The sequence below is a fragment of the Eschscholzia californica genome, unplaced genomic scaffold, assembly GCF_041429995.1.
Source record: "Eschscholzia californica isolate CP2 unplaced genomic scaffold, dmEscCali1.0.p SCAF_4, whole genome shotgun sequence".
Classification (NCBI taxonomy): domain Eukaryota; kingdom Viridiplantae; phylum Streptophyta; class Magnoliopsida; order Ranunculales; family Papaveraceae; genus Eschscholzia; species Eschscholzia californica.
Window position 1 is genome coordinate 32,896,752 of NW_028238461.1, and position 15,771 is coordinate 32,912,522.

Genomic DNA, 15,771 nt, shown 5'->3' on the forward strand with positions numbered 1-15,771 from the left:
TTGTGGCAAGGCGACAACGAATGACCGGAACGCTATTTCGCACCATCCCTCAAAATTTCGTCTAATTTCGACACCCGTATCTTCGATTTTGGCCGTTTTTATCTGTCACCTTTGTATTTGTCTGCTTCTATTTATCCATGTATTTCTCGACCAATTCCTCTACATCACTTGATTCGAATTATAAAAAGAGGATTTTCTATCGACCATCAGATGCGATCTCTATCAAACTCCCAAAAAAAATGAACGACTTATACTTTATATAACCGACTGACCTGTTTTAATACATAGAATTATGTGAGTCATTTCTAAAGTCCCATAAATTTCATCAATGTGTAACAAATTCATTCTTTTTGGCCAGCGCTTTGGGGAAAGCTAAATAGTTTCCGGGGTGTGAAATTTTAAAGGGAATATGCAAAAATTTGAAAAATTTCCGGGGAAGCATATTTTATGGGGAATATGGTTCAAAATAAAAAACTCTCCCCCTCACCTCCCTCCACCTCACCTCACCTCTCTCCACCTCATCTTCTCTCTCCGGCGACCATGAATTTTTTTTTTTTTATTTTATTTTTCTCTCACATCTCTCTCTCTCTAAACTCCGGCGAAGGGGGTTTCCCTTCGCCGGAGTTCCGGTCTGTTGAAGAACAGACCAGATCAACAGACCGGACTGGTCTGTTCTTCAACAGACCGGAACTCCGGCGAAGGGAAACCCCCTTCGCCGGAGTTTAGAGAGAGAGAGATGTGAGAGAAAAAAAAATTCGCCGGCCAGAAATTTTTTCGGCCGACGACCTATCGGAGAAGAGAGAGAAGATGAGGTGGAGAGAGAAGATGAGGTGGAGGGAGAGAAGTGAGGTGGAGGGAGAGAAGTGAGGTGGAGAGAGAGAGCTGAGGTGGAGAAGCTATTTTGCTTTCCCCCTAAATAAAATTGTCAAACAAAATTGACCAATTTTTTACCAAGTCTTCACCCCCCCGGAAACTATTTAGCTTTCCCCAAAGCGCTGGCCTTCTTTTTTTGTGTAAATCAATGATAGGTTCGCTTAGAAAAAAAACACATTTGGCCTTGAAATCGTACAGTAACATGGGTTACCCAGACAAAAATGAGTGAATTGGTGGGTCATAACTGTTGATGTCGTCCAAGGTCCAAACTTCGCTTTATCTCGTCTGATGTTAGAAATCTCTTGTGAATTCATTTTTTAAAAGTGGAAACATGAAGTTTGAGCGAGAGAGAGAGAAATAAAGAAATTGATAGTTGGTTTTTTTTTTGTTGAAAAAAATTGATAGTTAGTTGGTCGCTGTTTTCACTTCTTTTATCATTATTCATAATTTCATAGCCTAGTAATATACTACTCCTACACAAATTCCACTTACCACTATCTTGATATTCGAGCTCATACATTATTTCTCTCCCCTTTTTGTTTCAATCCTTTCTAGGGCACAAACTTGACTACTGTGTTTCCCTTTCCCCTCTTCTCTTTATCTTTCTCTCTCTACCACTAAAAAGAGACAAGGAAGAACAAGAAGAAGAATCATCAGTACAAAACAAGTGCAAATTTCCAGTTCTTTATTTTTTTTTGCAGTATTTAAGTAACTCAATTGTCAGAATCAGGTATCAGAATCCTTCTTTTCTTTCATTTTTCTTTTCTGAAACAGATAAGAACAAATACATGATTTGTTTATTGAAACTAGTAAAATTTTCAGTGATGCATGAAGATTATTGATCTTCTTTGTTAAAAGGAGTAAGAATTTCTTGGATTTTTAATGGGTTGTGTTGCTTCAAAGAAGATCGATAATGAAGAAAGAGTACAGAGATGTAGAGAGAGAAAGAGATTAATTAAACAATTAGTGATTCTTCGTGGTGAATTTGCTTCTGCTCAAATTGCTTATTTGAAATCACTTAAGAATACAGGAGCAACACTGCGTCAATTTGCAGAAGCTGAATCTAAAGAGCTTGATGTTTCTTCTTCTTTTGATGTAGTAGTACCATCATCACCTTCGTCTTCTCTACCTCCACCATCACCACCACCGCCGCCTCTCCTTCCTCCTCCACCTCCTCCTCCTTTTAGTCCCGATCGAAGAGAAGATCGCAGGGAAGTTTCCGATGAGTCCTTTATACGGGTTTATGCTAACAAGGAAAGACTAGTTCAAGTGATGCAGGAGCATAGAAGAGGAGCTGAACTTGAAATGACGGATGAAGAAGAAGAAGAAGAAAACAGTAGCGATGATGATGATGAGGAGCAAGTAGGTCAAGTGTCCGATGAGCGATCAAAAGGCAAATCTGTGATAAGTAAATATTCACTACCACCACCACCACCGCCACCTGGCTCTTCTTGGGAATCTTGGGATCCGTTCGTCGCTCCTATATCTTCTTCTTCTTCTTCTTCTTCGGGTTCTCCTGTTAGACGAAAGAAGAATGGATCTGTTATTCAGAAGGTCGAGGATGAAGATTGGGAGGAGGCCAAAACAGAATTTGAGGAAGAAGAAGAGGGAAAGGGAGAAGTTAGTGAACAGAAAGATGAGGAAGTCGAAGATGATTTTGTTTTGAATTCTCTACCTGAAAAGCATTTGGTGGTAGAATTAACTGATGATAATTCTTCTGTGACGAGTGGGAACACAAGAGACACTGTGGATGAGGCATTAGTAAGTCGAAGAAGAAGTTTTACATTGCTCGGAATCGTTAGGGAGATAGATGATTATTTCCTTAAAGCCTATGATTCAGGGAGGGAAGTAGCTGTTCTTCTAGAAATTAAAAGAGGCGATTCTCTTCACCATGATTTAGAGGAAAGCCAAAGTAATTATCATTTCTAACTTTCTAAATCTATCTTTGATATTATTTCTTGACTTTTAGTGTTAACCTGTTGATTGCTAGCTATAATTCCGTATAAAAGCTATATGATTCATTAACTTGCTCTCAGTCTCCGGGAGCTGGTAGATCACATTTTTGGATGAAAGGGAGGCTTACATAGGACCGCTAATTTCATTTTGGGATAATGGTGATGATATTTTTGTTTTGGGGTAGTTTCATGTTTGAAACCTTTGGATCATATTGATATGATATTGTCGTCTTCGAGAAGTGTGGTTTCTTTTCTCTGTTAGATTATTATGTAGTGGTGTTTGAAGAAACAACATTTGTTGGATGTTGGGTGCGGGTTAAACGGATCATTGCAAAGTCTTTGTTATGGTTGGAGGGTAATCACATTAGATAATGAGGTTAATCGTTAAGTTACATAAAAAATGTGTGGTGTTTTGTCCAAATTGTTGGTTAGATCATTTTCTTTTCACAGTTTGTTGGATCATCTATAACCTGATGTTGATGATTAAGCTATATTCTTTGTTGTGCTACCTTGTATTGTTCTCTTGGCAACTTTCATAGCGGTGTTGTTTTTCGTTACTAAACCACTTGAACATTACATTATACGTGGATGTTTAACTGGCTGAAAATGTTAGTAATTTTAGATGATAAAATGTTAAACAACATGAATCATAGCATATTTAGGGATCATAGTGCACCATGTGTGTGCAGATGCCAGGGCAAACATATTCACTTTTTATGTTTTCCATCTAGAGTCTAGATCTATTATAACCGAAGCAAAGACTGCTTCTTGGTCGACTTCGTTCAATTTTAGTTTTTCCTTTTTTACTTGAGCGACTGGGTGTGGCAGGTTGGTCATAACCACATGATTTTTCGCAGTGCTACCATCTTTGGCATATGTCTGTGGGGTTCCTTCATATGGATCTTTTGTACTGGTATGAGTATGCTTTGGTAGATGTCCTGATGGACCAGATATTTTTGATTTTCCATTATATATATATATATCTGTCTTGTTGTCGAGTTTACAGGGATTATGTAACTCATTTTGCAGGAAAGAGCTTCAAGTCTGCAAAGGTCTTTAGTGCACTATCTTGGAGTTGGTCATCAAAGTCACTTCAGTCGAGCAGGGATGCTGTTGAGTCAGACGACTCTAATGAACCTTGTGGACCCGGGGCTCATTGCACCACTTTAGAAAAACTTAGTGCCGAGGAGGAGAGGCTCTACAAGGAAATTAAGGTACCTGATCTAACACCTAACTAAATAGTTCAAGAACACAGACTAGATAAATAGTTACTGTTTGACTGTGTTACTGTGGCTATCCTTCATTCCTTCTCATTCTTTAATAAATATGTGGTAGACGGAGCACCATAGTGTACTGATCTGTTACTTTTGTGGTTCTGGTTGTGCTTTGACTGTGGTTGCTAGGCAGTTTAGCTTCACTTGAAGTTTCCATTGTGCTTTTGACATACTTCCACTCAAATGAATATCCCGTTAATCTTTTGCACTCAAACATCTGGAAATTCAAGAAGCTTCCTTTTGGATTTATATTTTCGTTGAAGTAATGAAATATTTCTATGAAACAATATGTTTCAAACAGAATTTGGGGAAAACGAGTAAAGTTTTATATTTCATAATTCATATATTATTTATGTTTCAAAAACTGGTATTTAAATAGAATACTGAACTAAAAGTTAAATGCCTGCCTCCTGGTAAGTAACTGAAATCTAAAATAACTGTACAGATTAGAGACATGCCATGTAAAGACTTTCAACTTTTAATTTCATCTTCGAATTTCATGCAAGCACCAAACTAACAGAATCAGATATCCCATTTCTTCTTCTTTGATGTGAACATGTTGGCAGAAGCTTCAATGTGGGTTTCGTGAAAATCAAATTTTCCCAAAAAAGTACCTGAATAAGTCGTAATAAACCGTGAAATAACTTGTATGAACTTGAAAAAAAGTTGGAACCTCAACTAGATTCAAGTAGTCTTACGGTCTTATAAAAGTTAAAAAATTTGAGCTAGGCCTCATCATTTTGAAGCATTGCTGAAAACGAAATAGAGGAGAACAAAGAAAATAAATAAATTCAAACTTTGCTTGTCTTGGCCCCACTTACCCAATTTGGCTAGATATGTGCTTAAAGGAGATTTTGTTACCTTTTCTCATTCTAACTCCTAATACTTGTAGAACTTGTAAATTAAATGAAAAGGAAACTTAGCTCAACAAATCCATAAACGAAAGGAAGTCAAATCTAATCCTAAAATAGAATCCTGTAAATTGGAAAAGCATTTCAACTAAAGCAGATGAAATTTTTATAATAGTGCCATTTTGTATGAAGATGATCTGCAGATGAAATTGTATCCACATATATTAATATCCGGCCTACTTCTCATGAATACATACCAACGTGTACGATATATGTACCTAATTAAATCAAATAAAAAACAAATATATGCATGTACTACATATATATTCACACTATTTGTTATATATATATTTAAATATGTCTACATCCATTTGTTACATGTGTGTATACAGGCATATTCTACACTTTACTGCATGTATCATGGGGGTTTGTGGGGACACGTGCCTCCACAAATCCCTATATGCCTTTGCCCTGCATAAAATCTAGCAGCAAATACAAGAGACCCACACACACAAAGAAAGGAATTTGCAATTGGTTGTCTGCTTGGTAGATAGTTGGTGAGCTTGGCTTGGGCCCTCTCTCGACTTGGCCTGTGCTGCCATATTCTGCTTCACATCAATCTTGCTGACAAGTAGAGGTGTAGTAAGGATTTGCCAGTTAGATAGCTCTAGACTAGTGTCTTTAAGCGTCAGTTTTCATAACCACTCAAGCTTTGTTTTACATGAATTATTTTAGGTAGCGACACCACTTGTATTAGATGTTGCAATATCTGGATGTGATAGAAACACTTCCATGTTCCGACTAGGTTAATTTGGCCTAGGATTGCTTATCGCTTAACATGCTAAAAGGAGTTATAATGAGTTACTATTGCATAAAAGTCCAGGTCTAATATATGCCAATACCACCAAATAGCGGTTGCCAGTATGTTGCTTTCTTAGTTGCATCTGAAAAGTATCCGTTGCTTATTTATTTGTCATGAGTATTGTAATGCAGGAGGAAGAAATCACCAAATTAGAGTACGAGAGGAAAACCTTGTTGCTGCAAAAACAAGAAGTTGGAGATCATGATTTACTTAGGACTGAGGAGATTCGATCAAGTATTGAGAGCTTGGAATCTAACTTAAGTTACTTGCAGCACTCAATAGGTAAAACATGCGTGTCGATATTGAAGCTAAGAGATGAAGAGTTACACCCTCAACTGCTCGAGCTGTCCTTGAGGTAACTTAACACATGGGTGTTTATGCTAATTACTTTACGTTCAGCTTCTCTTTGTTCGTGTTATTAATTATCTTGCCATCTTGGATTCTAGGCCTTCTTGACTGTAGAGAGATCATTATTTCTGCATACTTCTATGTTTAATACATCTATTTTTCCATAAAAGTATTTGACTTATTTGGTCGAGCTACACATCTCTTGTGTTGTCCTACTTGTTGCTAGCAACTTTGTTGGGACGTGTGTCTCACGATCGATCTTGGCTTCTTTATGGAGTCTAGCTTATTTCTTGTGTTACTTGTTTTTATAAAATTCAAGTAGCTTCTTTGATTTGCTATCCATAGTTATTGGCACTCTTATGAGTCCTATAAATACATTTTTATCTCAAAGCCTCGAAGTGAATACTTGTATGATAATCAGAGCTGATGCATAGACATTGCAAAACTCAACAATCAACTATCATGTTTGACATGATATAGGAAGCCTGTAAGTGCAAAAATGGTTCCTTTCATAAATAAAACTATGCTTATTAACAGTGATATTTTGGGTCAACCCGTTGTCCTTTCCTGCCCCACTCTTAGCGGGATGGTTGAGTGTCCTGTTTAATAAATGGAATGAGAATGGTATAAAAAGGAATGAGAATGGTATAAAAATATTATCCGAACGGAATTAGGATTTATAAGGGTCGCTTGCTCCGGCTCGATTTTTAAACAGCTCAGCTTTCCAATTGGTAGTGTCGCTGTAAAACTGAACCCTTGGAGGGTTTCCAGTAATCCAGTCAATCTTGTTGTAAATCTTGTGATTAATCTAAAATTCATAATGAAATTATTTAGTAAATATCTTGAAAATGAGAGGGTCATCTCTTTATCCTGCTTACAGTTTAATATACTGGTTCCTATTGCAGGTTGACGCGTATGTGGAGAACAATGTATGAGTGTCATCAAGTTCAGAACAATATTGCCGAGCAAGTCAACCGTATCAGCAATTATCCAAGCACAGAACCAACCACCGACTACCATCAGAAATACACAATCCAACTAGAAACCGAAGTAAATGCCTGGCACAATAACTTTTGTAACTTAATAAAATCTCAGCGTGCTTATGTGTGTGTTCTGAGCCGGTGGGTCCAACTTGCCGAATACCTTGGCGAGGATCAGCCACAAATTAACTGCACATCTACCCTCCGAATCCTTTGTGAAGAATGGCAGATTTCTCTTGATAAGTTACCAGAAAAGGTAATTTTCAGCCACAACTCCTTTTGTTTTCTGTTGTAACAATTTCTTTAGTATCGCGTCCTCGCCTATTAGATGAGCTGGATTTCAACATTTAGTATGCAGTGAAGGGGACTTGCCACTGCCTGAAATAATCGTCCCCACATTAGCTCATCTTCTTTGTTTTTCTTAGTATTTATTTATGTTGCATCTTGTCATTTACACATCTATGTATGGAAATATTCAAAGACATTGAATCCATACCTTAGCCTCTTACAGGGAAAGAGGCTTTTAGCATTTTATGAGATATGATGAGGAAATTTCAACATCAATACCAAGAAGAAGAGGAAAATTTTCAATGACTCGTGGGAGTTGGGATCTTCGCCCAGTATAAAGCCGAAATATTTTTTTGATTCGTCTTGAATGTAGCCGATTTATTCCTGTTGGTTGTCTTTTGCCTGGAAATACTCACGGTTAGATGTGGTGTTTATAAATCTTGTTCACAGGTAGCTGCTGAAGCTATCAAAACATTTATGTCTGTTATTCACTCCATAGTCTTGCAACAAACCGAAGAACGTATTCTGCAGAAGAAGTCGGACCGGCTCAATAGAAGGTTGGAGAAGGAATTAAACACCTTAACCGAAATGGAGAAAAAATTCGATTGCAACTCAACAGCAGAGATGGGTTCTAGCTTGAGTCCTAATCATCCATTAGTAGTCAAACGTGCGAGAATTGAGGCATTCAAGAGAAAAGTTGATGAAGAGAAAGCTAAGTATTTGCATTCTGTTACGGTGAGTCGGGCAATGACCCTTAACAACTTACAAACTAGTCTTCCAAATGTGTTCCAAGCATTGGCAGGATTCTCAAATGTTTGTTTACATACATTGGAGGCCATCCATGGCCACACTCAATCAGAAATTCCTGACGATGTTGATCTTGTAACTTAAGAGTGGATGAATGTTGATCTCAATTAGATCGGGGATATTTGAGTAAGAGCTTTTGATATCAAGATACGGTATAACGCTGGGGGGTAAATCTTCTACCATGTTCTTGTGTTCTAACTGCAGTTCGAGAACTCCGTATCTCCAGTCAAAATTGTGCTTATAATAATTATAACTACAACAGAAAAAATGTTCAGGATTACCACGGATCAATTGTACCAGTCAGAACAAAGATAATCGTAAAACACTTGTATAAAGATTGAATTGAGGGCTCTTATATTGGTTAAATGATTTGAGCTTTTGCACATGGTCATATTATGCATTTGAATTTGATCAATTTGTATTCTGTTTGTGTATCTCAAAATCCATCCTTGTTCTTTCCATGTCTCAGTTTGTAATCAGAGATGGCTGGGCAAGGTTAATTGTAATTGAGAAATAGCTTCCTCTCTAACTTCATTCCTTCTCAATTTTCCTGTGGTTGTCACCGGGGACGGTTTATTCGATAGAATAAACAACTTTGGGATCTTAAACCTGCAAGAAAGAAAAAGGTAAATATGGTTCTCTTGGGGTAGGTTGGCTCTTGTGAGTTGTAGTGGTTTCATTGGGACTGGCCAGGCCGATCGGCCTGGCTCGGGCCCTGCCCTCAGACTAATGGATAGGCTGGGGCAGGCTGGCTCGCCACCCTAAGGGCCCACAGCGCCTTTTGAATCTTGTTCCTTTTGGCTCTATCCTTTTGGCAGTTGCTTTTGACTGTCGACCAACCTAACCCAAAGTGGGCCACTAGGCTGGGCTTAGCGGCTAGCTTGAGCTCAGTATAGCTAGGCAAGGGTGGGATGGCCAGTTCTCCCTTTCTATGCCAGCCTCCTCTTGACTGACTGTGTCTATGATTCTACGCTAGGACTGGGATTGTCCAATCCATTTGACAGGACTAATTTGGTAGTTACCTGGTTTTCCAAATCATACTTCAAGGATACCTGGTTAAATTAATCTTATGGCAGTATTCTTGGAGGATCTCACTCGATAAAGTCGGTGTTTTCTCTCCTTGGGGTAACGGATCGGAATTGTCATCCCTCCATCTCCAATTTTCCCTCAATCTTACACAGCCTATCACCATTTCCGAGAGTCTCACATTTGGAATTCCCAACACAACAATGCTGGAAATGCCTGGGTGCTTAGAAAGCACAGCTTCCACCTGAATGAACAGCCCCACCAAGATCAACATACTTCTACTCTTAGGTATAAATTCTTTTCTTATCAATGTCGAATTAGTTAAGAAATGTGAAAGTTTGGTCTTATACACAGAAACTACGCAGCAATTTAGTTTACCTCTTCAGGGTAGACATCTTCTCCTCCAGTTTTTATACGATCCTTTGTTCGTCCGACAAGCCATAATTCACCATAATGGTCGATCCAACCGATGTCTTCTGTGTCAATCCAACCTTGGTCTGATGCCGGATTATGATCTGGTCAGTACTTGACCATTACATGTGGACCTCTAGTAAAAATCTGACCAATGGGAGAAGACCCTTCACTAATAATCTGCAATTCAACATGTGGAGCTGGTTTTCCTACTCGGACTCCTACTCCGTGAGTTGATTCGGATTCAAGTCTATGAGTTGGTTTGCTATGTCGTGGATCGGAAAGTGTCATTAAAGTAAGTGAAGAACATGTCTCTGTCATTCCTATTTTGTAACACGCAAAAGAAAAGAGTTAGAAGTAGAAAGGACTTTGGCTTAGGTGTTGCTTATTTTTCTTTCCAAATCAGAATCTGAAATAAATAACGTATAATTTGAGTATTTAGCATGTGTTTACTTCTCTAATAAATTCAGATCTTAAACAGGTCTTCTCCAATTCGGACTTGTTTTGAGAGTTGAAAAAATATGCGTTGGATATAAAGACTTGATTCAAGATTATAATATAAAAGCTTGCTAAATAACTAAAATTACATATACAATCATTTCAGATTTCAGATTCAGACTTACAGAAAAACAAACGGCACATAAGATCAAGTGAGAGTCCTTCACCTCCATTTAGTATCTTCTTCATTGATTCCCCACCTCTCCATCTTTCTCCACCCCTTCTGAACATAACCAAACACAATAGTTCACCCTCTCAATTCTTACACTCAAGTTACATTAGTGTGTAAGCAATGATATTAGAATTTTAGACTTCACCTATTTTTCTAAAAGAGGCCGCATACACAAAAAATATTGAATGATTCACGATCCCCTCCGGGACCCTACTCCAGACAGAATCTCGCCCAACTACGTCGACGGGCAGGATGTACCCTCTCTTTATATCTTGATCGTCCGCGTATTCCCACCGGAATTTCAAGTAGTGGGGCAGAGTATAAAATTGAATCGTGTGGGTTCACAGTTTATACTTGTGTTGTTAAAAAAATCCCGGGCCCGGGATAAGACCCGGGTTGACCTGGCCCGTTCTCCAGACGGGCAAGGCCGGGCTGGGCCTTACGGAACGGGCTCAACCCGGGCCGGCCTTTTAAACACCGCTAGTTTATACCATACCTGATAAAAGAGAGGAGATCCCGCATCATGGTGGGGACAGTGATCAGAGATGAGACATGATGTGTTTGGATTGCTTGGAGAGAAGAAGGGGGATCAAATCTGGGCAGGAAAACATGAGAAGCACCAATCATGAGCATGGCAACGGCTGAAGATATCCCACCAATATGGCACAAAGGAGCTGTATGTAGATAAACCTGCAAAATACACCTGCGCTTCACGATTTCTTTTCGACAAAATTTCGTGAGATTATGTGATTGGTGCTCTACTGTGAATTTCGAAAGGGTAAACTCCAATTTACGGTCAGGTGAAAAATCTCTCTGGCGTAATTGTCTAGCATTCTAAAATGGCTTCCTATATATGTAAATATATATATATATATATATATATATATTTTTTTTTTTTTTTTATTTTACATTATTTTTTTTGTAAGTCTGACTTTAATTGTAGGTTCTCTTTCCCTTTTTACTGAAATGTATATCTCTGTCTATTTGGTGGCGGACAATTGTGGGATAGGGAGAGAAATACATTTGGAAGAAAAAGTAAGAAGAAAGACGTAATCAACTATTAAAGTTGATAAAAAAGAGAGGCGGGGATCATACTAAGAGCATCTTCAATGGGACACTCTAACAAAAACTCTCAAGTCTAGTTGTCAAGTGTCAAATAAAGATTATCTTTCGTGAGTGTCAATATAGAGACACTCTAAATTTTTTTGGTCTCCGATCGAGATATCTAAAATATCTCTACTTAATACACATGTTACTCTTAAATTGAATATGAAAAAAGTAGTTGAAAAGAAAAGATTTCTACTGGTTTAAATTTTAAAGTGACACTTAGAGAGTCTCAAATAGACACTCTAGTTTTAAGGTTTCTCTCTCTAGACAGTCTATAATAAATGTGTCCACCTCATAATAGAGTGTCTAACAAAGTGTTCCATTGGAGATGTTTTTTAACAAAAACTCAAAAAGAATCATATGTAGCACTCTAAGTGTTAAAGATTGAGTGTCCCATTGGAGATGCTCTAAACGCTTTACAAATACACGAGCAAGATTTTCTAGTTGGTCACAAATTAGAATGAACCCACTTCGCGATAGATAGGTGAAATTAATTATCACATTAGTTCTGGTTTGGCCTCCTATACTATATATATATATATATATATATATATATATATATATAGTACGACCAATAGTCTCTTCCTCTTCTTAGTATGTCGAATTTCTAGTTTCTTCCCTCTTTCAATGATTCCATCCAAATTCAAGTTGATTTCACTTTTTTTCATCTCCAAATTTCTCATTTTCTTATACAGACGTACTCGTTGAACAAGAACCTAAGAAGAAGAGGAAGTAAATTAAAAGAACACTTCTTCTCGATCTTGAGAAGGGGATGGATTTTTCTTCACCCATCCTATTTTTTTTTTGTCTGTCCCTATTGAGGATATCTATCAATTGAGGTCTTCGAACCAAATAACAAAGAAATTATGTTCCATACTATTTTGTTTATGAGTCAACACTTGGTTGGTCTTGGTCAAGTGATTGATAGTGTTGACATAAAATATTTTGTTATTTCAGATATAAATAAAGTGATTTGATGGGCTTTTCGGCCATTAGTTTACATGGGCTTTAGACCCGGTTGTGTAGGATGTTTAATTTCATGCGGTTATCGTGCTTATCACATCTTGACGGATGATGTATCAATGTCTTTGTAATGACTTCTAAGAATCGTAGTCAACCTTTCAAAAGAAATATACAGTATTTTGTTTCGATGAAAACACCATTAAATTATGTGTTATTTTATTATAACTGTAATCATGGTTGTTAAATCATTATTTTACCATTTTTTGAAAGTATTAGTTTAACTTACATCATCTTCATCATAACCAACTATTGCGATTTTAGCGAGAGATTGGATGATCAGAGATGTGTGGCTTATTGCAACTTCCTTTGGGCTCCCGGTGGTCCCTGATAAAAAAATACATATATATTCACTTAGATTTTTTAATCTAACTCGCATGAACCTGATTCGTCTGAACCATCCATGTTTGACTCCTTTTCGTTAGGGTTACTGTGAAGAGGTAAATCACCTCTTGATAATAGAAGATTATAATTAACTGAACACAGAGAGAGAGAGAGAGAGAGAGAGAGAGAGAGAGAGAGAGAGAGAGAGAGAGAGAGAGAGAGAGAGAGAGAGAGAGAGAGAGAGAGAGAGAGAGAATTCTCTGTGTGTTTATTCATCTAGTTTACATGAGTATTTATAGGTTTACATGTAGGTTACATATAGAAGTAAATCTAGGAAACATGGAAACTTCCTTTAACAAGTTATTACATAAAATAACAATTAATAGTTAGGAAACTATTAATAATTAGGAAACCCTAATTATAGCCGGTTGGGCTTCCTCTTGCTAGTCGGCCGGTCATCCCATGATGTTGGTGGGCTTGTGTATTCTTGGGCCTGGTGATATACCTTAACACTCCCCCTCAAGTTGGAGCAGAAAGGGATGTGATGCCCAACTTGCCAATAATATGTTTGAACGCATCTGCACCAAGTGGCTTCGTGAAAATATCCGCTAGTTGCTCAGAAGTAGGTGTAAAACGGGGAGCAATGACGTTGGCTTTAATCTTTTCCCGAACGAAGTGACAATCAATCTCAATATGCTTTGTACGTTCATGAAAAACTGGGTTATCAGCTATGTGGAGTGCTGCTTTATTATCACAGTAAACTGACATAGGAGAAGAGTGGTCGATACCAAGATCGCGAAGTAGATATTTCAACCATTGAAGTTCACTAGTTAAATGTGTTAGGGCACGATATTCTGCTTCAGCAGAAGACTTAGCAATGGTAGGTTGCTTTTTAGATTTCTAGGAGAGTGGGCTAGAACCCAACATAGTGAAATATCCCGTTGTAGAACGACGGGTGGACGGACAGCTAGCCCAGTCCGAGTCACAATATCCAGATATGTGTAAAGAACAGGTGGAAGATAGGAGTAGACCATGACCAATAGATCCTTTGAGATATCGTAGAACACGATGAGCAGCATCGAGATGAGTGGTGCTAGGTTTTTGAAGAAATTGATTAAGATTATTCACTGCATAACTGATGTCAGGTCGGGTGACAGTGAGATAGAGGAGGCGACCAATCAGTCGTCTGTAGATGGTGGGATCCGGAAGAGGGTCACCATCAGAAGGACTTAGACGAAGTTTCTGTTCCATTGGAAATGGAGAGGGACGACAGGCAGAAAGACCTGAATCTGTAATAATGTCAAGGGCATATTTGCGCTGACACAAGAAGATGCCTTGAGAGGAGCGAGAGACCTCGATTCCTAGAAAGTATTTAAGAGGACCTAAATCTTTGAGTGAAAAGGTGGTGTGAAGAAAAGATTTTAGTTGAGAGATGGCGATTTCGTCATTTCCAGTAATAACGATGTCATCTACATAAACTAATACGTAGAGATGGACAGATTCTGTGCAGAGAGAAAATAACGAATAGTCGGAAAGGGACTGTGTGAAGCCCTTTTTGATAAGGACTGAAGAAAATTTAGAGAACCATTGACGGGAGGCCTGTTTTAGGCCATATAGAGACTTTTGTAAACGACAAACTTTAGACTCCCCCTGTTTAGAAAAACCGGGAGGTAGTTTCATGAAGACCTCTTCATCGAGGTAGCCTTGGAGAAAGGCATTGTTGACATCTAATTGATGTAGGGACCATTTTTTAACAGCTGCAATGGATAGCAGGACGCGAACTGTAACTAATTTGGCGACAGGAGCAAAGGTGTCATGGAAACCAAGGCCCTCTATTTGAGTATATCCCTTTGCGACAAGACGAGCTTTGTAACGTTCAATAGAGCCATCAGCTTTGAATTTGATTTTGTAAACCCATTTACAACCAATTGCCCTTTTTCCGGAAGGGAGGTCTGTAATGGTCCATGTTTGATTAGCCTCTAAGGCTGCAATTTCTTTTTCCATTGCCTCACGCCAGTGAGGGGATTTGACCGCCTGAGAGAATGAAGTAGGCTCAACTGTAGAGATTACAGAGTTAAGGAAAACCTGGTGAGAGGCTGAAAATTGATTAAAGTGAAGATAGTTAGTGAGTGGATAAGTAACAGTAGAAGAAGGATAGGAGTGACAAACATAATCGTCTAGGTGCGCCGGGGGACGACGGAGGCGTGAAGGCCGAAGGGAATGAGGTGGAGATGACGGTGCCTCTAGAGGTAGGGACGATGGTGCCTCTAGAGGGACCGGCCGGTCATCGAAAGATGGTGGGCTTGATGACCGAGACCGAGGAGGCCCGGGAGTGCTCGTAGGGCGAGAAGGAGAGGGCGGATCGGGAGTGCCGGAAAGGGCATGAGCTGAATCATTGATCCTAGTTGGTGTGCCTATAGGTAGACCGGTTGAGTCCGAAGGAGAAGAAGGAGGAAAGATGAATGAGCCATCATCCGGAATGGAGATCATCGGATGTGTGTGAACCAAAGGAGGGACCCGACCGGTAGTGATCATGGGAAATTTGTTTTCATGGAAGACAACATCACGAGAAGTGATGATTTTTCGAGAATTGAGATAAAAAACGCGATAACCTTTTTGACTGTTGGGGTAACCAACGAAAATACCCGGAGAAGCACGGGAATCGAATTTGGTTTTGACCAATGGTCGTCTAGTAAAACATAGTTAACCGAAAACCCGAAGATGATCAAATGTGGGAGGAGATCCCAATAACTTTTCATGAGGAGAAAGACCTTTTAAAGTGGGTGTAGGCAATTTATTAATGAGGTAAACTGCCGTGAGAACACACTCACCCCAAAAGGAAAGTGGAAGATGAGCCTGAAGGCGAAGAGAACGTGCCACCTCTAGAATGTGTCGATGTTTTCTCTCGACGATTCCATTTTGTTGTGGAGTATGAGGACAACTAGTCTGATGGAGAATTCCCTTTTTGCGGAACC

General features: G+C 38.8%; 1 protein-coding gene and 1 pseudogene across 3 annotated transcripts; one reads left to right on the top strand and one right to left on the bottom strand.

The window, feature by feature from the left end:
- The first annotated feature begins 1,067 nt into the window (after positions 1-1,067).
- On the top strand, positions 1,068-8,653 carry LOC147544186 (benzoyl-CoA reductase subunit C, putative (DUF630 and DUF632)). 3 transcript variants are annotated; one of them, XM_086672935.1, is made up of 6 exons: positions 1,068-1,603; positions 1,696-2,785; positions 3,858-4,042; positions 5,947-6,170; positions 7,069-7,399; positions 7,882-8,653. In XM_086672935.1, exons 2-6 carry the CDS (start codon positions 1,756-1,758, stop codon positions 8,320-8,322), a joined length of 2,211 nt encoding a protein of 736 aa, XP_086529061.1. In that variant the 5' UTR covers positions 1,068-1,603; positions 1,696-1,755; the 3' UTR covers positions 8,323-8,653. The 3 variants fall into 3 exon arrangements, with proteins under 3 accessions (XP_086529061.1, XP_086529062.1, XP_086529063.1); XM_086672936.1 differs by having other exon boundaries at positions 1,101-1,603; positions 1,684-2,785; XM_086672937.1 differs by having other exon boundaries at positions 1,178-1,603; positions 1,973-2,785.
- A 52-nt stretch (positions 8,654-8,705) lies between these two features.
- Positions 8,706-15,771, bottom strand: part of LOC147544187 (2-succinylbenzoate--CoA ligase, chloroplastic/peroxisomal-like) — a 29,402-nt pseudogene continuing 22,336 nt past the window's right edge.

Excerpts from the sequence above, each read along its gene's own strand:
- LOC147544186 (XM_086672935.1), top strand. The coding sequence starts at position 1,756 with ATGGGTTGTGTTGCTTCAAAGAAGATCGATAATGAAGAAAGAGTACAG. Across the intron at positions 4,043-5,946 it reads GGCTCTACAAGGAAATTAAG|GAGGAAGAAATCACCAAATT; the intron begins GTACCTGATCTA and ends ATTGTAATGCAG. Across the intron at positions 6,171-7,068 it reads CTGCTCGAGCTGTCCTTGAG|GTTGACGCGTATGTGGAGAA; the intron begins GTAACTTAACAC and ends TTCCTATTGCAG.